At 36.4% G+C, this 16,383-nt stretch overlaps 1 protein-coding gene and 1 pseudogene across 3 annotated transcripts in view; one reads left to right on the top strand and one right to left on the bottom strand.

Annotated features, from left to right (window-relative positions):
• Nucleotides 1-218: 218 nt before the first annotated feature.
• The window catches only part of SAMD9L (sterile alpha motif domain containing 9 like), a 26,141-nt gene continuing 9,976 nt past the window's right edge, over nt 219-16,383 (bottom strand). For all 3 annotated transcript variants that reach the window (XM_074192806.1, XM_074192804.1, XM_074192805.1), the window contains exon 2: nt 219-5,414. In XM_074192806.1, the coding sequence (XP_074048907.1) occupies nt 640-5,394 (4,755 nt within the window). In that variant the 5' untranslated portion in view covers nt 5,395-5,414 and the 3' untranslated portion in view covers nt 219-639. The remainder of the gene's footprint in view (nt 5,415-16,383) is intronic.
• LOC141494041 (Krueppel-like factor 1) overlaps nt 15,010-16,383 on the top strand; it is a 23,509-nt pseudogene continuing 22,135 nt past the window's right edge.

Genomic DNA, 16,383 nt, shown 5'->3' with positions numbered 1-16,383 from the left:
TGTTCACTCTGTTCACTTCATCATTTCATGCAAGTCTTTCCAGGGCTTTCTGAGATCATTAACTTCATTTCTTATAGCACAGTAGTATTCTATCACAATCATATACCACACATAACCATTCCCCAGTGATGGAAATTCCTGCAGTTACCCCCATTTTTATATCTAGGGATCTAAAATACAAACAGGTTCAATGACTTGTCACACATCACCACCCAGTCTAGAATTTGTCAAGTGCTAGAATTTTTTATTATTAATTTCTTGATTTATTTTATAACACTGTGAAGAATTTTTCTAAGGAAATGGAAAAGGTTTTCTTTTAATAAACACCCACATTGGTGGGGGTGGGGAGGAGGTAATGAAATTAAGAGTAACAAAGCTTCCCTTTTCTTTAATGATCCTCCAGATTTTACAAACTGAAGACAAGCAATTCATAAGATCTTAATGGTAGCGGAGGAATAGACTAATTCTTGGACAGTGTCTTGTGTCTTTCTTGGAGTCAAGACAACAGAAGAAGGTAAAATAGAGGGGAAATGAACTTCATAAAATTCTAATTTCAGACTGAAAGCTAATAATATGGGGACAAGAAGCCTAAGAAAATAAAGAAAGAGTTTACTTTCTTAAATGATTTCATATACAATCTCATATGATGTCATATGCAAGTGGGCCTCCAATGGAAAATCCCAGGTAGAAGGATACTTTTTCTATACTTCTGCCACTCCGTAGGCGACCCAAGAAAACAGGCCTCACTGGGATCTTGATTTTTTCTTCTTTTCCATAGTCTACATAGATGAGTTCACCATCAGTCCGGCCACTTAATCGTAGCAAAAGCCTCTTGACCTTTTCTTCCTTCCAAACATCTCCACTCTGCCACAAGGTATTCATATCTGAAACTCTTCCAAAACACTGCTCAATTTTGATTTTGTGAACAAGTCTGTTGAGACCCCTGCCTTTTCCAAGGTAAAAATATGCAATTGGCTGTTTGAAGTGACACATATATCTGTACTGTGACCTGAAGGACTTGTTTAGAGATGAAATGTACTTTTCCATTTGTCTAGAGTCTGAATCAAGCTGTTGGTTTTCTGGCCAGAACAACAGGGAGGCAAGGAAGTAAGGTTCTGAGAATCTGTGATCCAAACCTACTTGCTGCAGGATTTCCTGAAGCTGTTCCTTTAGCTTGGAAAGGGGTTGCATCAGTTTGGAAACTGGTTTTATACAACTGAGAACAATGTTGGCCAGAATGAAATTCTGTTTTTCTCGCAAGTGGATTTTGTTGGTCAACTGTTCGAGAAGAAAGTTATACTGATTTATGATATATTCCATTTTGTTGGCAGCACTTGTTTGATTAAAGAGAAGATATTCTAATAATCCAGAAAATTTGTCTGCTTTTAAAATCTCTAGGCTACTCCTGCAGTTCTCTACTTGAACTGATGAAACAAGTTTTGATTTAGGTTTTTTGTCCTGAGATTGCTGCAGATCTAAGGGACCAAATACTTCTGCATATTTAGTGAAACTCTCCACCACCTTGCTCCTAAGTTTCATCTCTTCCTTTTCTTTAATGCTGTTCTTGTGCTTCAGAAGGACAAAGAAATCATCGAAAAAATCAAATGCTTGTTTCAAATTTAACTGCAAGTTACTCAGGTAAGGAATGAACTCCTTAAGTACTAAGTGATATTCATCATTTGGATCTCCAGGAATATTACCCTTTCCAGATAAAAATTGTACCATGTGCTTGTTGAACACTTTACCTTCTTTGCGAAAGAAAGAAATGAACTGTAGAATCTGGATTGTGTAAAAACATACTTCAATCTCTCCTCGATAGCCTGCGGTATTGTAGGAATCGTACCTCCTCTTTGATCTTTGGTTGTTCACATCCTCTCTGACATTTTCTATCATTTTAGTTTGCTCTTGAGACAATTTGAAGGCTTTGGAGGCTTCTTTAGCAGTTTCTAGGAGACTTCTGAGATCCGGAATAGTGATGATCCTGCTTTTTGCATTTTCTTCCAACCACCATTTTATCTTACTTTTATAGACTTGACCAATTGTATCTGAGATGTAGGAATTGCAGGGTGCAAAGGTTTTTGCTTTCTCTGCCCACTTGAGAGCATTGGAAAAGTTCCTCTCCTTGAGGTAGAAATGTCTTGCTAAGGCTTGACAAATGAATGCATTCTGGGGAAACCGAACTGTTCCTTCCTTCAAGACCATTACAACTTCGCCATTACCTTCTTCCTGTTGTATTGCTTCTATCAACGGGGAAAACAAAGTATCTGTCTCATCCCCATGTTCTCTCCGCTGCCTGGTAAGCAGCAAGGTTTCCACATCTTGGGAGAGTTTATCTCTTCCTATTCCAATATCATAAAATAAACTTTCTTGTAACAGTTTCAGAGTGATCTGACTTCTAGTCAAATTATAAGTGGTGTTCAATTCTACTAGACAGTGATTGGCGATCAGAGGATGGATGATCCTTACTCCTTTGTACTTCCCCTTTTCCTCCACTTCCATTTGAATCAAAATAGTAGAACAGGTTCCCATCTTGTCTTCAAGGCATTCAGTTCCCCAGAAAGCTCTCTTGTTTGCAATTCCCAAGAATTCTTCACACTGGGATACTGAGATTATGGAATTAGTAACAAAAGAGTTCAGTAAAACCAGAAAGGAAAGAAGTTGTCCTTCCTTGCTATGTATTTCGAGCCCTTTCAGGATGTTCCGGACAACATTTTCTATGTATTTTTCATCAAAATTACTTTTCATGATCATGAAAGAATAAAAGTCTTCAAAATTCTTGTGCTGCTTTTCGATTTCTTTCAGTTTGATCTCAAAAGCTCTTTGCTCTTTCTCAGAAAGCTGATGCTTCAGAGCTATGCTGTCTGGATTCAGTGCACTTTTATGAGGATTCTGGGACCTCATACAGTTTAAAATGATCACCAAAGGTTTTTCATATTGAATACCTTTCTCTGCTACAGCTGCAAGAATATAATGCTGTAGCAGAGAGACATTTTCTTGTTCTTCAAAATCATCCACAAGGAGCAGGACAGGTAAATAATCTTGATGACCTTTTGAACCATATGTGATTAAATTAGTCACCTGTTGTCCAATTTCAGAAAATTCAGTCGTTTTATTTTTCAACACAGCACATCTGAATTTTTTCTTTAGTTCCCAGAGAATATGCTTAGCCAATGTGGTCCCCCCACAACCTGGATGGTGATAAAGATTAATGATTTTGACACATATTTGTTTAGAAGAATCTGCCCACTGTAGAATCATCTCTTCAAGTTTTTGATAACTATCCCTTTTGATAAAAGCTAAAGAATAGTTTTCAGAGGAAAAGTAGAAGTTCCACCAGGAAACTTTGCCACCTCGATAAAAATGCTCCTCTTGAGATTTCATGAATTCAAGGAACTTAACTTTATCCTCTTCTAATTCGGTGTTTTTACATTCATTTTCACAGAGGATTTCTAGAGCACTCATGAAATCTTCTTCCCTTTTAAGAAGAAGAACAGTAGATAAACCAGTTGATGGCAAAAATCTTTGTGAAGAACGAATCCTTGATTTTAATTTAAGAATTGTACCATTTATCTTCTCAAGACTTAAGGTGGAAATACATTGTTCTGAGAGCTCATCCATTATGGTCAGTCTGGCTTGTAGAAGACTTTTCCACCGCTGGCATATATTTGAATTGATACAGAGGCACAATATGTTTTTGATTCCCTTCAGGTCTTGGTAGAAAGCACAGAATGTTTCAATGAGGGGATCTCTTGGATCTTCCACTGGAGAGAGTAACAGAAACACCACCAGAAACTTCCCTCTTGGCATTATGTTTTCATGTGTAAGAAATGAAATGAGTTTTCTAACTTCAGAGGCTCTTTCTCGTTGCCATAAATGTGACTCTAAAGGTTTATCTTCCTTACTTTCCAGGTCTGTTCTACCATTACAAAAGATCCAGCTGGGCTGTTGATAAAGATTCAACTTATCGGGATTTTGGATAATTTTATCATCATATTGACATGGAAAATGAAGATTTGCTGCCCTGGTCTCTCGGTAAGACTTCACCAACCCATTGCTCTCAGACTCAGGATCAAACTCTAACACAGCAAACCATTTAATTTCCTTTAGAAAGTCCAGGTTCTTTGTTTGATTTGGATGACACTTATTAGCCACAAGAATATACCATTCATAGTACGAATTATCTAGTAGGTCTCGGTCTCCTGTGAGTAATCTCACCAGCTTTGGCCCTTCATTTTCCTTCCTCTTCTTTTTTGTTCCATATTCTTCTTCTGCAGATTTTCTGGAATTTGCAAGAGTTTCCAAATTAAGTAAAAACATTTTGTAATCTGCATCGCTCTTTTTGACATTAGCAAGGATATCTTTACAGCTGGCTCCCTCCCTCACAAAAAGTGAGTAATCATTACTTTCTTTCCATCCTTTTTCTTTATTGTTTTGCAACTTGATGGAGAAATAAATGTTTTTGCATATGGAATACTGAGGAATGACATCGACTTCAATAACAAATCTATCAGATACAGTATTGTTCTGTAGTAAGACTTCCACGAATCTGGGTTCCCTAATACATTTACGTGCTTTATTGACTTGATTATCATCAAAATATTTTTTGATCATCAGATTGAAATGGTCAATAAAAGTATCTTTACTAGTAATTTTTACCCCAACAATTTCTCCATGGGGTTTGTCTTTTACACCAAAATGAATAGTGCCATTGGTACGGGAATTCATACAGGCTGAAGCAAATCGAAAGACTTCATTGCTAAATTTCATTTTGATATCTTCCTCAGTTGCTGTCTCAGTATTTGTCAATGCCTTGTACTCATGGACTGGATCAATAAGATTTAGTGGTCCTGTTTCTGGCTGCAAAATATAATGCTGTATATAACGATAACTGTCATGGAAGCTGTCAAAAGGATATGGCATACAAGATAATTTTTTTGGTTCTAGTTTAGCCTTGGCTTTGTCCTTTCTGACTTCTGAATCATCTAATACATTTTCTCTAGTGAGCTCTGATTCCTGAGTATGTTCAGAATTTGTAATGTCTTGAGAGTTAGTGGCTGAAATTATGTCTTCTGTATTTTTTGCTTTGAATTTGGCTCCCTTTCTGTTCTCCTTTCCAGGAGTTTTTAAACTGTCTTGTTTTCCAGATGACTGAAGAGGATTTTCAGGTGAAATGTTCCTCAATTTTTCATAAGTGCGCATTATCAAAAGAGCTGGGCCATGGGGTATTCCCATTTCCATAAGATCCTTCTCTGTTAAAATGTCTAAAACTAAGCCTGTTACTTCTTTAGAAAGTAGGATTTGTCCATATTTTTCATCAATCTTGAGATCTTCTGTTACCCATTGTTTCACACGTTCTTTGGTCCAGTCATTGATCTTTGGCATCGTGTCTGTCATTTCAAAGATGTATCTTCACTCTTGTGAAAGAAAAACAAAATTAATGTAACTTATATTTGGGATGTTACATAATGAACTTAATTTAGAACTGCAACCTCTGTTCATTGAATCACAGAATCACATTTGGAAGGGATCACTACTCCGCACTGTGATGTCCTTGACTAGTTCTCAATTTGCCTTCCCTTGAAGATTTTCAGTGATAGTAAACTCATTACTCAATTCTAATTTTAGATGATTCTGCTTTTTAGGAAAAGTTTTCCTTATAGTGGCCTAAATCTGCCTTTCTGTTACTTCCACTCATTAGCTCTTATTCAGTCTTCTAGCTAGGACCAAGAATAAAATGACATTTTTGTTGTCGTTAGTTTTTCATCATCAACCTTGACTCATTTTGATATTTGAAGTTCCAGAACTATTCTTGCGAGATCTTGCCACTCTCTTTTGCTCCTATTCCACTCTCTACCCCTGCTCTCATGTATGTATTTTTCAAAAATCTATGTTGGACATGAATTCTCTGTGCATTCATGGTATAGTTGGGGGATTGACTTGTTCAAATATAATGAAACTTATCATGGCAATAGGCCATGACAAAGAAATGTCCTGAGAATGTGTTAATGCTGAAATGGAAAAAGATTGCTTTTCAACTATTTCATAAGCATCTTTATTATTTGATTTTGTTTAGGAAAGATTAAAACTGTCATGCCATTGTCAAATATAGCTTTAAAATTAAACTGAAAGCATTTTATAGTAAATAACCTCTGCCTCTTGTCTTCAAGGCTTAGCTCCAGTGACTTTTCTGGGTGAGACCTTTCTTGATATCCCATATCTTAGGTGTTTAATCATCATTCCAAGAAAGTATTTTTTATTTGCTTCTTTATATATATGTGTGTGTGTGTGTGTGTGTGTGTGTGTGTGTGTGTGTAAACACATACACACACACACTATATATGTATATATTTTTTCTTCCTCAAATAAGTTGTCAGTGTCTTGAGTTCAGGGATTGCTTCATTTTTGCATATACATAGATATAGTTATATAGTTATATTTACATATCTATCTATATATTTACAAAAATCCAGTACCTTATACATAGTGTTGTTCCTGTATAAGTGTATGTTGCAATTTGAAATTATGTAAAGTAACAGAAATACCCATACCCCTTGCCACAGAGATCCCACCATGAGGCTTTAACCCCAAGGAGGTCATTGACAAGAAGAAAGTTCCCATGTATTCCAAAATAGCAACACTTTTTGTGATAACAAAGAACCAAAAACAAAGTAGATGTCATTGAATGGGGAATGGTAAAACAAATCATGGCATAGGGAGATAATGAAATCTTACAAATGATGATGGCAAATAAAACAACTATAGTCAAGATCAGAAAACTGAGAAAAAATTTTTATAGTTTCTCAAAGAATTTTGTAAAATCTAAAACAAAAGGAATAATTTCCCAATTGACAAATTGTCAAAACATGTGAACTGGTAGTTCTGGTGAAGAAATCAAAATAATTTATAGTCATATGAAAACTCTAAATAATTATTATTAGAGAAATATAAATTAAAATAACCTTGAGATATCAGTTTCCACTTATCAAATTTTCTAAATGATTGAAGGGGAGAGTGACAAATGATGGAGAGGATGTGAAAAAATTGAGACACATTCATTATTGGTGGAATTGTGATTTCCAATCATTTTGGAAAGCAATATGGAATTGTGCCTAAGATGTTATTAAACTGCCTAGCAATACCATTACTAAGTCTGTTTCCAAAGATGATTAGGGGAAAAGGAAAAGAACCTATATATTCAAACATATCAATGGCAGCTATTTTTGTGGTGTCAAATAACTAGAAAATTATGGAGAAGCAGATCAATTAGAGAATGACTGAACAAGTTGTAGTATGATGGTGTTGGAAATCTACTGTGCTATAACAAATGATGGACTCAATGATCTATAAAAAATATGGATAAACTTGCATAAAATAATGAGGAGCAAAATGAATAGATTCAGGAGAATGCTGTATGTGACTAATACGGAAATATGTTTAACTTCCTTGTATACATGTAGAACCTATATCAGATTTCTCACTCTCAGGGGAGAGGGGAGGGGAGAGAGAGAGAGGGAGAAAAATATAGCACTCAAAATCTTACAAAAAATGAATACTGAAAACTGTCTTTAATGTAATTGGAAAAAATAAAGAAAGAAAAATTGCTTAAAACAGCAATAATTTTGAGCAAACAAGACATTTTGGCTTTTTAAATTATTTTTATATTAACTACAAAAGATATATAAAGGGAAACATTATCTATGTTCTTAGAAAAAATTGATAAGTAGAATATATATAGAATGATTTTGCAAGTCTGTGCATATTGTATCCAATGGTAGCCATCTCTAGGAGAGAGGGAAAAAGGGGGGAAAGTAGAAAAAGAAAAAAAGATATTTACATAATGACTTTATTATATATATTAAAGGAATAGCAAGTCTGTACACAATAGATTTGCAGTTTCAGTGCAGTTTTTTTCTTATATTGTGGAAATGCTTATTTTATTTCATAAAGTAAAAATTAAATGAATAAAATTTAGAAAAGAAATGATGATTATGATGCATATAGCAAAACACAGAATACTATAGATGATCTATTATTGATTGAATTAAGCAGAGGCAAGAAAACCTTATTTACAATGACTACAACAATGCAAAAGGCAGGAACATTTACCATTTAATCAAGAGAATGTTAAAGAATTGTGAAAAAATTATGCCTAAAAAAGAAGAGACATCCTGGCATGACTTCTTTATGGAAATCAGAGATCCACATTGAAATACATGGCACAGATTTTCAGACTTTTTTGATGAATTGATCCATTTTTCCCTCTTTTTTTCTTTAAAAAGATTATTTGAGTTGACTTTCTGATAAAGGGAGAAGACGAGGGATATTGGAAGATAATTTTGATGATTTAAAATATTACAAATGAAAAATTTCAAATTTAATGCATGTTTAACGGAATTAAATTGATATGGTAAGCCTCTGTTTGGGGGGGTCATTAGATTGGAAATGGAGCAGATCAAAGCACTTGTGTCAATTAATTGAAGGATTGGACCTCTGAGAAGCCACCATATTTCTAGCCTTGGCAAGATAGGAAGACTCAACCTTTAAAAATAAACAGCAATGGGGCTGCTAGGTGGGGCAGTGGATAGAACACTGGCCTTGGAGTCAGGAGTACCTGAGTTCAAATCCAACCTCAGACACTTAATAATGACCTAGCTGTGTGGCCTTGGGCAAGCCACTTAACCCCATTTGCCTTGCAAAAACCTAAAAAATAAAAAATAAACAGCAATGAACAAATTAGCAAATAAATGAGTGGATAGTTAGGTAAGGAAGTAGGTAGGGTGTTGGAGACAGAGATAGAGAGATAGATACACAGAGAAAAGGAGAGACAAAATGAAAAGAGAAAAAAATGGGACAGAGAGATTAAAAGAGAGAGAGAGAGAGAGAGAGAGAGAGAGAGAGAGGAGATATAAAAGAAGAGAGCCAGAGAGGAGAGATAAAAAGAAATGAGAGAGAAAAAGGAGAGGAGAAATAAAAAAAGAAGAAAGCAAAAGAGGAGAGATGGGGGGACAGAGATAAGTAGGTACATGGAAAGATAGAAATTTAGAGAGATAGATGATAGATATGATGGATAGAGATAGATATGATGGAAAGAGACAGATGGAGAGATCGATAGAAAAAAGAAAGATTGATAAATGATAGAAAGATAAGACAGGATGGATACATACACACATACATACATTTATAGATACATACATAAACTTGTTTGCCCTGGTCTTACAATATATTCCTTTATTTTCCCACCCTCAGCTTGGGTTATGTCTCCCTTTTTGCCATTCAGGGTCTAGCTTTTAATTTAAAAAATTTTTAATTTATTTTTTAGTTTTTGCAAGGCAATGGGGTTAAGTGATTTGCCCAAGATCACACATCTAGGCAATTATTAAGTGTCTGATGCCAGGTTTGAACTCAGGTCCTCCTGATTCCATTATGGAATATAGGGAATAATGAAGTATTACCCAATCACAGAGGAGTTGGTATCTCTTTCAGGAAGGTTATGTAGTGACTGCTTCTTTCTAATGCAATTGGTTACCATTAGTCTGACTTAGTCTGGGGTGGTCAGTCAGTCAATAAATAGCTATTAAGTGCCTATTAATGGGAATGTGTGAGAGCTACATACTGGGCAAGAGGAATCTTCTCAGATCCTGTCCAAGAGATGGTGGACACCAAAGGAGGTTAGAGTGCTTCATAGACATCCAATCTTCTCTAATTGTATGAGAACCTTGGGTTTAGGAATGTCTTCTGAGTTTTTTAGCCTCTGACCACAGTATACATAAGGTCCTCATCTCCAGCAGCACATAAATATATGCCTTCTACTGTATCACACAGTCTCAATAATAAAAGGAATAAGAGCTATCATTTTTAGAGCACCTACTATGAACCAAGCAATGTAATGCTACAGTGTTCTCATTTGATCCTCACAGCAACCCTGGATTAGGTAGGTGTTGCTTTATCCCTATTTTACAGATGGCAAATAGGGTTAAGTGACTTGCCCAGGGTCACATAACTAGAAATTGTCTGAGGCTGAATTTGAATTCAGGTCTTCCTGACTCCAGGCCCTATACTCTATCTACTGTGTCATTAAACTAAAGGTCAGTGATTCCCAAGGGGGAACTTTGATCATTGATTTATCCAATCCCCTTTCTTAAGGAAAACTTCATAAGTAGTCTGCATCAAGGATATCTTAACATTGCTGCAAACTGCCAGCACCCCTTGCAGGTCTGGTGACATTCCTGCATTATATCAATGACCTAATCATTAGCAGCCCAAATGAAGAGATTGCCAAATATTCTTTAGAACTGCTATTATAAGGCAGCTAGGTGATGCAGTAGATAGAGCAACAGCCCTGAAGTGAGGAGGACCTGAGTTCAAATCCAAGCTACTTAAATTACCTAACTGTGTGACCTTGTCACTTAATCCCATTGCCTTGCAAAAATCAAAAAAAAAAAAAGTGGTACTATAGATACTTAAGGCAGATAGGTGGCTACCAACCCTGATAAAGGCCTTAGACCCAGTAAATGAAATTCCTGGGATCCCAGTGGGTAGAGGAGCAAAAGAGACATTTCTAATCTCATTAAGGGCAAACTCTTAAGCTTAGGGACCTCTAAGAATAAACAGAAGAACTTTTGGGGCTTTTGGAGTACTGGAGACAGCACATTTACCTTTAACCCCCTGTTTAAATTAACCCATTAGTCATCAGTTTTTGTTTTGTCTTTTTTTTTTTTTTTGCAAGGCAATAGGGCTAAGGGACAAGGTCACACAGTTAGGTAATTAGCTTGGATTTGAACTCAGGTCCTCCTGACTTCAGGGCTGGTGCTCGATCCACTGCACCACCTAGCTACCCTATAATAGCCCAAGGTCACACAGCTAGGGCATTATTATTTGGGGGGGGGTTGCAAGGCAAACGGGGTTAAATGGTTTGCCCAAGGCCACACAGCTAGATAATTATTAAGTGTCTGAGGTCAGATTTGAACTCAGGTACTCCTGACTCCAGGGCCAGTGCTCTATCCACTGCACCACCTAGCCACCCTCTAGTTATCAGTCTTTGAATCAAGGTCAGAGCAGCAACAAACATTATCAAGGAGGTCTGTCACTGGCCATTGAATAAGCCCTGCTGCTTCCACTGGTAGAGTTGTGAATTGATTCAGCCCTTCTGGACAGCAATTTGTAACTGTGCTCCTAGGGCAATAAAAGTAGCTATACCCTTTGATCCAATTACTAGGTCTGTATCTCAAAGAGATCATTTAAAAAAGGGGAAATGACCCTCATGAGCATAAATATTTATGGCAGCTTTTTTTGTAGTGGCAAAAAACTGAAAATGGAGGGGATGTCCATCAATTGGGGAATGGCTGAACATATTATGGTGTCTGAATGTGATGGAGTACTACCATTCTGAAGGAGAGCATGAGTGACCAGACTTCAGAAAAACCTGAAAAGACTTAAATGAGTTGATACTGTGTGAAGTAAGAAGACCTGGGAGAACATTATGATCAACTATGATGGACTTAGCTCCTCTCAGCAGTTCAGTGAACAAGGATAATTGTAACAGAGTTATGATGGAAAATGCCACCCACACTCAGAGGGAAAAAACTATGGAGTCTAAATGCAAACCAAAGGATACTATTTTCACTCTTTAAAACTTATTTTATGTTGTTTTTTCTTTTTTTCTCATGGCTTTTCCCCCATTTAATTCTTTCACAAGATGACTAATATGCAATATGTTGAACATGATTATACATGTAAAACCTATAAATTGCTTGCTGTCATGGGGAAAGGGGGAGGGAAATGAGAAAAGAAGAAAAATGTGGAGCTCAAAAGCTTACAAAAAGATGAACATTAAAAACTATCTTTGTATGTCATTGAAAATTAAACAAAATAATATTTTAAAAATGTCCTTCCACTAAGGCCTTCTCTCTCCCTGACAGCTACACAGAGCCCCAAGTATCGATAAGGAGCAAGATTGTAGCCTGGAGTCCAAACCCATTATCACTTACATTTTTACCTTTTTTTTTTTTTTGAGAAACAAACAAAAATATAAAGTGTTTGTTTGTTTTTTAGTTTTTGCAAGGCAGTGGGGTTAAGCGATTTGCCCAAAGTCACACAAGGTAATTATTATGTGTCTGACACCACATTTGGACTCAGGTCCTCCTGACTCCAGGACCATTGCTCTATCTACTGGGCCACCTAGCTGTCCCCAAAGTATGAGTTTTGAAGAAAGTGAATATTATATAACCAAGCATAGAATGTTAAAGCTGAAAGTATTGAAATATCAGAGGTAGAAAGGCTCTTATAGATCATCTTCATTTATAAATGTAGCAAACTCCACCAAAAGACTTGGACTGGAAGCAAAGGTATGAGGATGGGGCTACCTGTTGGTTCATAGTCCAATTAATACGATTTTAGACTTGACCAAATGCCAAACTACTACTGACTGTTACTAGAGAGAGGAAGAACGATGGCTTTAACTGGTTCTGATCTGCTATCTTCATGGTTGGCATGGTTTTTTTTTATTTTTTGGACTTACTGCATAGCCAGAAATGGGACCATCTTCTAAAAGAACTAAGTTAGCCTTGGCATAGTCTCTATAATAATAATGATGATGACGACAACAACAATAATAATACTAGCTGTCCTTCTATTCAAAGATGACCATACCGATCAAATTAATAGTGGCATGACTTGAAGCATATACGTTTATTCTTAAGAAGGGTATGTTGTGCAAAGGCTTCCTTATATCATTCTTTTTGGGTTTGCAAAAAGATATCAATAACAATTTAGAAAAATAAAAATGCTTGTTGCATCAAATTAAACAATCACTACTTTGAAAAATATGGGTTTTGCTTTTAAAAATATATAAAAATAAAAATTTTAATTTTTCCTCATAAAGAACATCTATTCCACAGACAACATCCAGGGAAATCTGGGAGGCAATAGACTTTAGGACTCTACTGAAAATAGCCCCAAGACTGTGAACTCATCCAACCATTCTGGAGAGAAATTTGGAATTACGTCAAAGGGCAACAAAAATGAGCATACCCTTTGATCCAGCAATACCACTACTGGCTCTATACCCTGAAGAGATGATGAAAAAGGGTAAAAACATCACTTGTACAAAAATATTCATAGCAGGCCTGTTTGTGGTGGCAAAGAATTAGAAATCAAGTAAATATCCTTCAATTGGGGAATGGCTTAGCAAACTGTGGTATATGTATGTCATGAAACACTATTGTTCTATTAGAAACCAAGAGGGATGGGAATTCAGGGAAGCCTGGAGGGATTTGCATGAACTGATGCTGAGTGAGATGAGTAGAACCAGAAAAACACTGTACACTCTAACAGCAACATGGGGGCAATGATCATCCTTGATGGACTTGCTCATACCAACAGGGCAAAAATCAGGCACAATTTGGGGCTGTCTGCAATGGAGAATACTATCTGTATCCAGAGAAAGAACTGTGAAGTTTGAATAAAGACCAAGGTCTCTTACCTTTAATTTAGAAAAAGAAAACTGATATCTTATTTTCTGATCTTGCTATCTCTTATACTTTATGTTTCTTCCTTAAGGATATGAATTTTCTTTCATCACATTCAGTTTGGATCAATGTATACCATGGAAACAATGTAAAGACTAGCAGATTGCCTTCTGTGGGGGAGGGGGGAGGAAAGTAAGATTAAGGTAAAACTTGTAAAACTCAAAATAAATAAAATCTTTATAATTCAAAAAAAGGAAAAAAAAGAAAATGGCCCCAAGAAATGGACCTCAATTCTTAGCTTCTACATTTATCCTTTTCCCTTCTAGGTGAAGGGATTAGAGCCTCCAGTTTTTGAGTTTCAAAATATCAAAAGTGAGATTTAAGGCTTCTGTTTCTAGATTTTTCAGCTATTTTGGTCCTAAAGCTCAGAGAAGCAAGAAATGGCCTTTGGGAATGACATTTGGGATCTAGTCCAATAAATAGTTGAGATGAGGACTTTTTTTTTTGGTAGATATACACATTTGGATTTAAACTTGCTAAGTCCAAAGTTATTTTTTTTTAGGTTTTTTTCAAGGCAAACAGGGTTAAGTGGCTTGCCCAAGGCCACACAGCTAGGTAATTATTAAATGCCTGAGGCCGGATTTGAACGCAGGTACTCCTGACTCCAAGGCCGGTGCTTTATCCACTACACCACCTAGCTGCCCCTTAAGTCCAAAGTTATATGGAGACTATGCTAGAGGTCTCTTTAAAGATCAAGGTGGTATAAGGGAAATGTCTCCCTAAGTTTTGAAATGAAATATCTATTCTTGTTTGTATTATTTGGAATAAATACCGAAAGGTGAGTTCCAGGACAGAGCCAAGATGGCAGCTTAAAGCTAATATGCTCTTGGAACTTTTCTCTACCAAAGATAAATGAAGCTTCTCCTTTGACATTCATACTACAGTTCCACCAAGAAAAAGAGAAGATTCAAAGAGGTTTTCGACTTCAGACATTGTGGAGAATCTTTAGTGAAAGTCTATCTCTTTGGGGGAAAATTGGAAGTAAAGTCCAAGATGTAGGAGAGCAGGAAAGTCAACAGTGTGCTTTTAGCCAAGTGCAATCCAGGTCAATAGCAGAGGTCCCAGCAGCTAGATAGCAAGGCAACAGGGAGGACTTCAACCCCAAACAAAGTCTGAACCCTGAGAACACTGGGGTAAAAGACAGGACTGGATTGGGAATAAACCACTGCTAAGTCAGAACCTGGACATGAAGGAGAAAAAAAAAAAACCTCTGCAAAGGCAAGGCCGGGACTGCATAGGTAACATCTTGGCCAACAGCAAGCCAGGGATCAGACCCCAGCCCCAGCAAAAAAAAAAAGCTTGGATCTATACTCTCTTTACCCCAAGAACAGAGCTAAAACAGTAAAGATGAACAAAAAAGCTATACTCAATATAGAAAAATGCTTTAGATTGAATTTTGTTTTTGCAGGTACTCCTGACTCCAGGACTGGTGCTCTATCCACTACACCATCTAGCCTCCCTGAAAACTACTTTAGAGACAAAGATGACAGTAATGCCACGTCTGAAGAAGAAAGCAGTGAAAAATCACTCACGGGGAGGTATCAAACAGTCTATAAATTGGACTCAAATAAAAAAGCTCATAGAAGACCTTAAAAAAGAATTCAGGGGGTAGATACATGGCACAGTGGATAAAGCACCGGCCCTGGAGTCAGGAGTACCTGGGTTCAAATCCGGTCTCAGACACTTAATAATTACTTAGCTGTGTGGCCTTGGGCAAGCCGCTTAGCCCCATTTGCCTTGCAAAAGCCTAAAAAGAATTCAAAAACCAAAGAAGAAAGGAAGAAGAAAAATGAAAAAAAAGAAATGAAAGTCATACAGGAAAATTGTGAAAAAATGACCAAAGAAATCAACTCCATTAAAAGCAAAAATAACAACTAGAAAAGGAAACAAAGAAGCTAATTGAAGAAAATAAAACCCTAAACATTAGAAATGAACAAATAGAAACCAATGAATCTATAAGACTACAAGATTCGATCAAATAAAATAGAAAGACTGAAAAAAATTGAAGAAAATGTAAAGTACCTTTTAGGGAAAATGAATGACCTGGAAAATAGATCCAGGAGAAACAACCTACAAATCATTAGACTATTAGAAAACCTGGATCAAGAAAGGAACCTGGAAAACATCATGCAGGAAAATATAAGGGAAAATTGTCCAAATCTACTAGAACAACATAACAATATAGCCATCAAAAGAATCCACAGAACCCCTCCAAAAAGAGACCCCCCCAAAGTCCAAGGGCTACAATAACCATATTCTAGAACTCTCAAATAAAGGAAGAAATATTACAAGCAGCAAAAAAGAAAACAATTCAAATATTAAGGAAATAGAATCAGACTCACACAGGACCTATCAGACTCAACAATGAAGAATCAGAAGATCTGGAATAGCATATTTCAGAGAGCAAAGGATGTGGGATTACAACCCAGAATGCATTACCCCACAAAATTCAGCATATACTGTCAGGGGAAAAGATGAATGTTCAATGAAATAGAGGACTTCCAGAATTTCCTGACACAAACACCAGAATTGAGCAGAGAATTCAATTGCCAAATACACAATTCAAGAGTTGCATTAAAAAAAGGTAAATGAAAAGGGGAAGGAAAAAACAAAACAAAACAAAACAAATGTTGGTCAAGACTTTCAAATTATATAGAATCCTAAAAGGAAAGATATAACACTTCTAATTCTTTAGAACTTGACTGTTCTTGGGATAATTAGAGGATAAAATATAATTTTAGAGAATGAACCTAAACATTATGGGTATAAATGGGTATTGTCTCTCAATTGAAGAGGTCCAAGCTGATAACACTATGTTTGAGACAAAAAGCCATGAAGAAAAACAGGGGTGTTAACT

This window comes from Macrotis lagotis, chromosome 7 (genome assembly GCF_037893015.1).
Source record: "Macrotis lagotis isolate mMagLag1 chromosome 7, bilby.v1.9.chrom.fasta, whole genome shotgun sequence".
NCBI lineage: Eukaryota > Metazoa > Chordata > Mammalia > Peramelemorphia > Peramelidae > Macrotis > Macrotis lagotis.
This window is presented reverse-complemented; position numbering and strand designations above follow the sequence as displayed.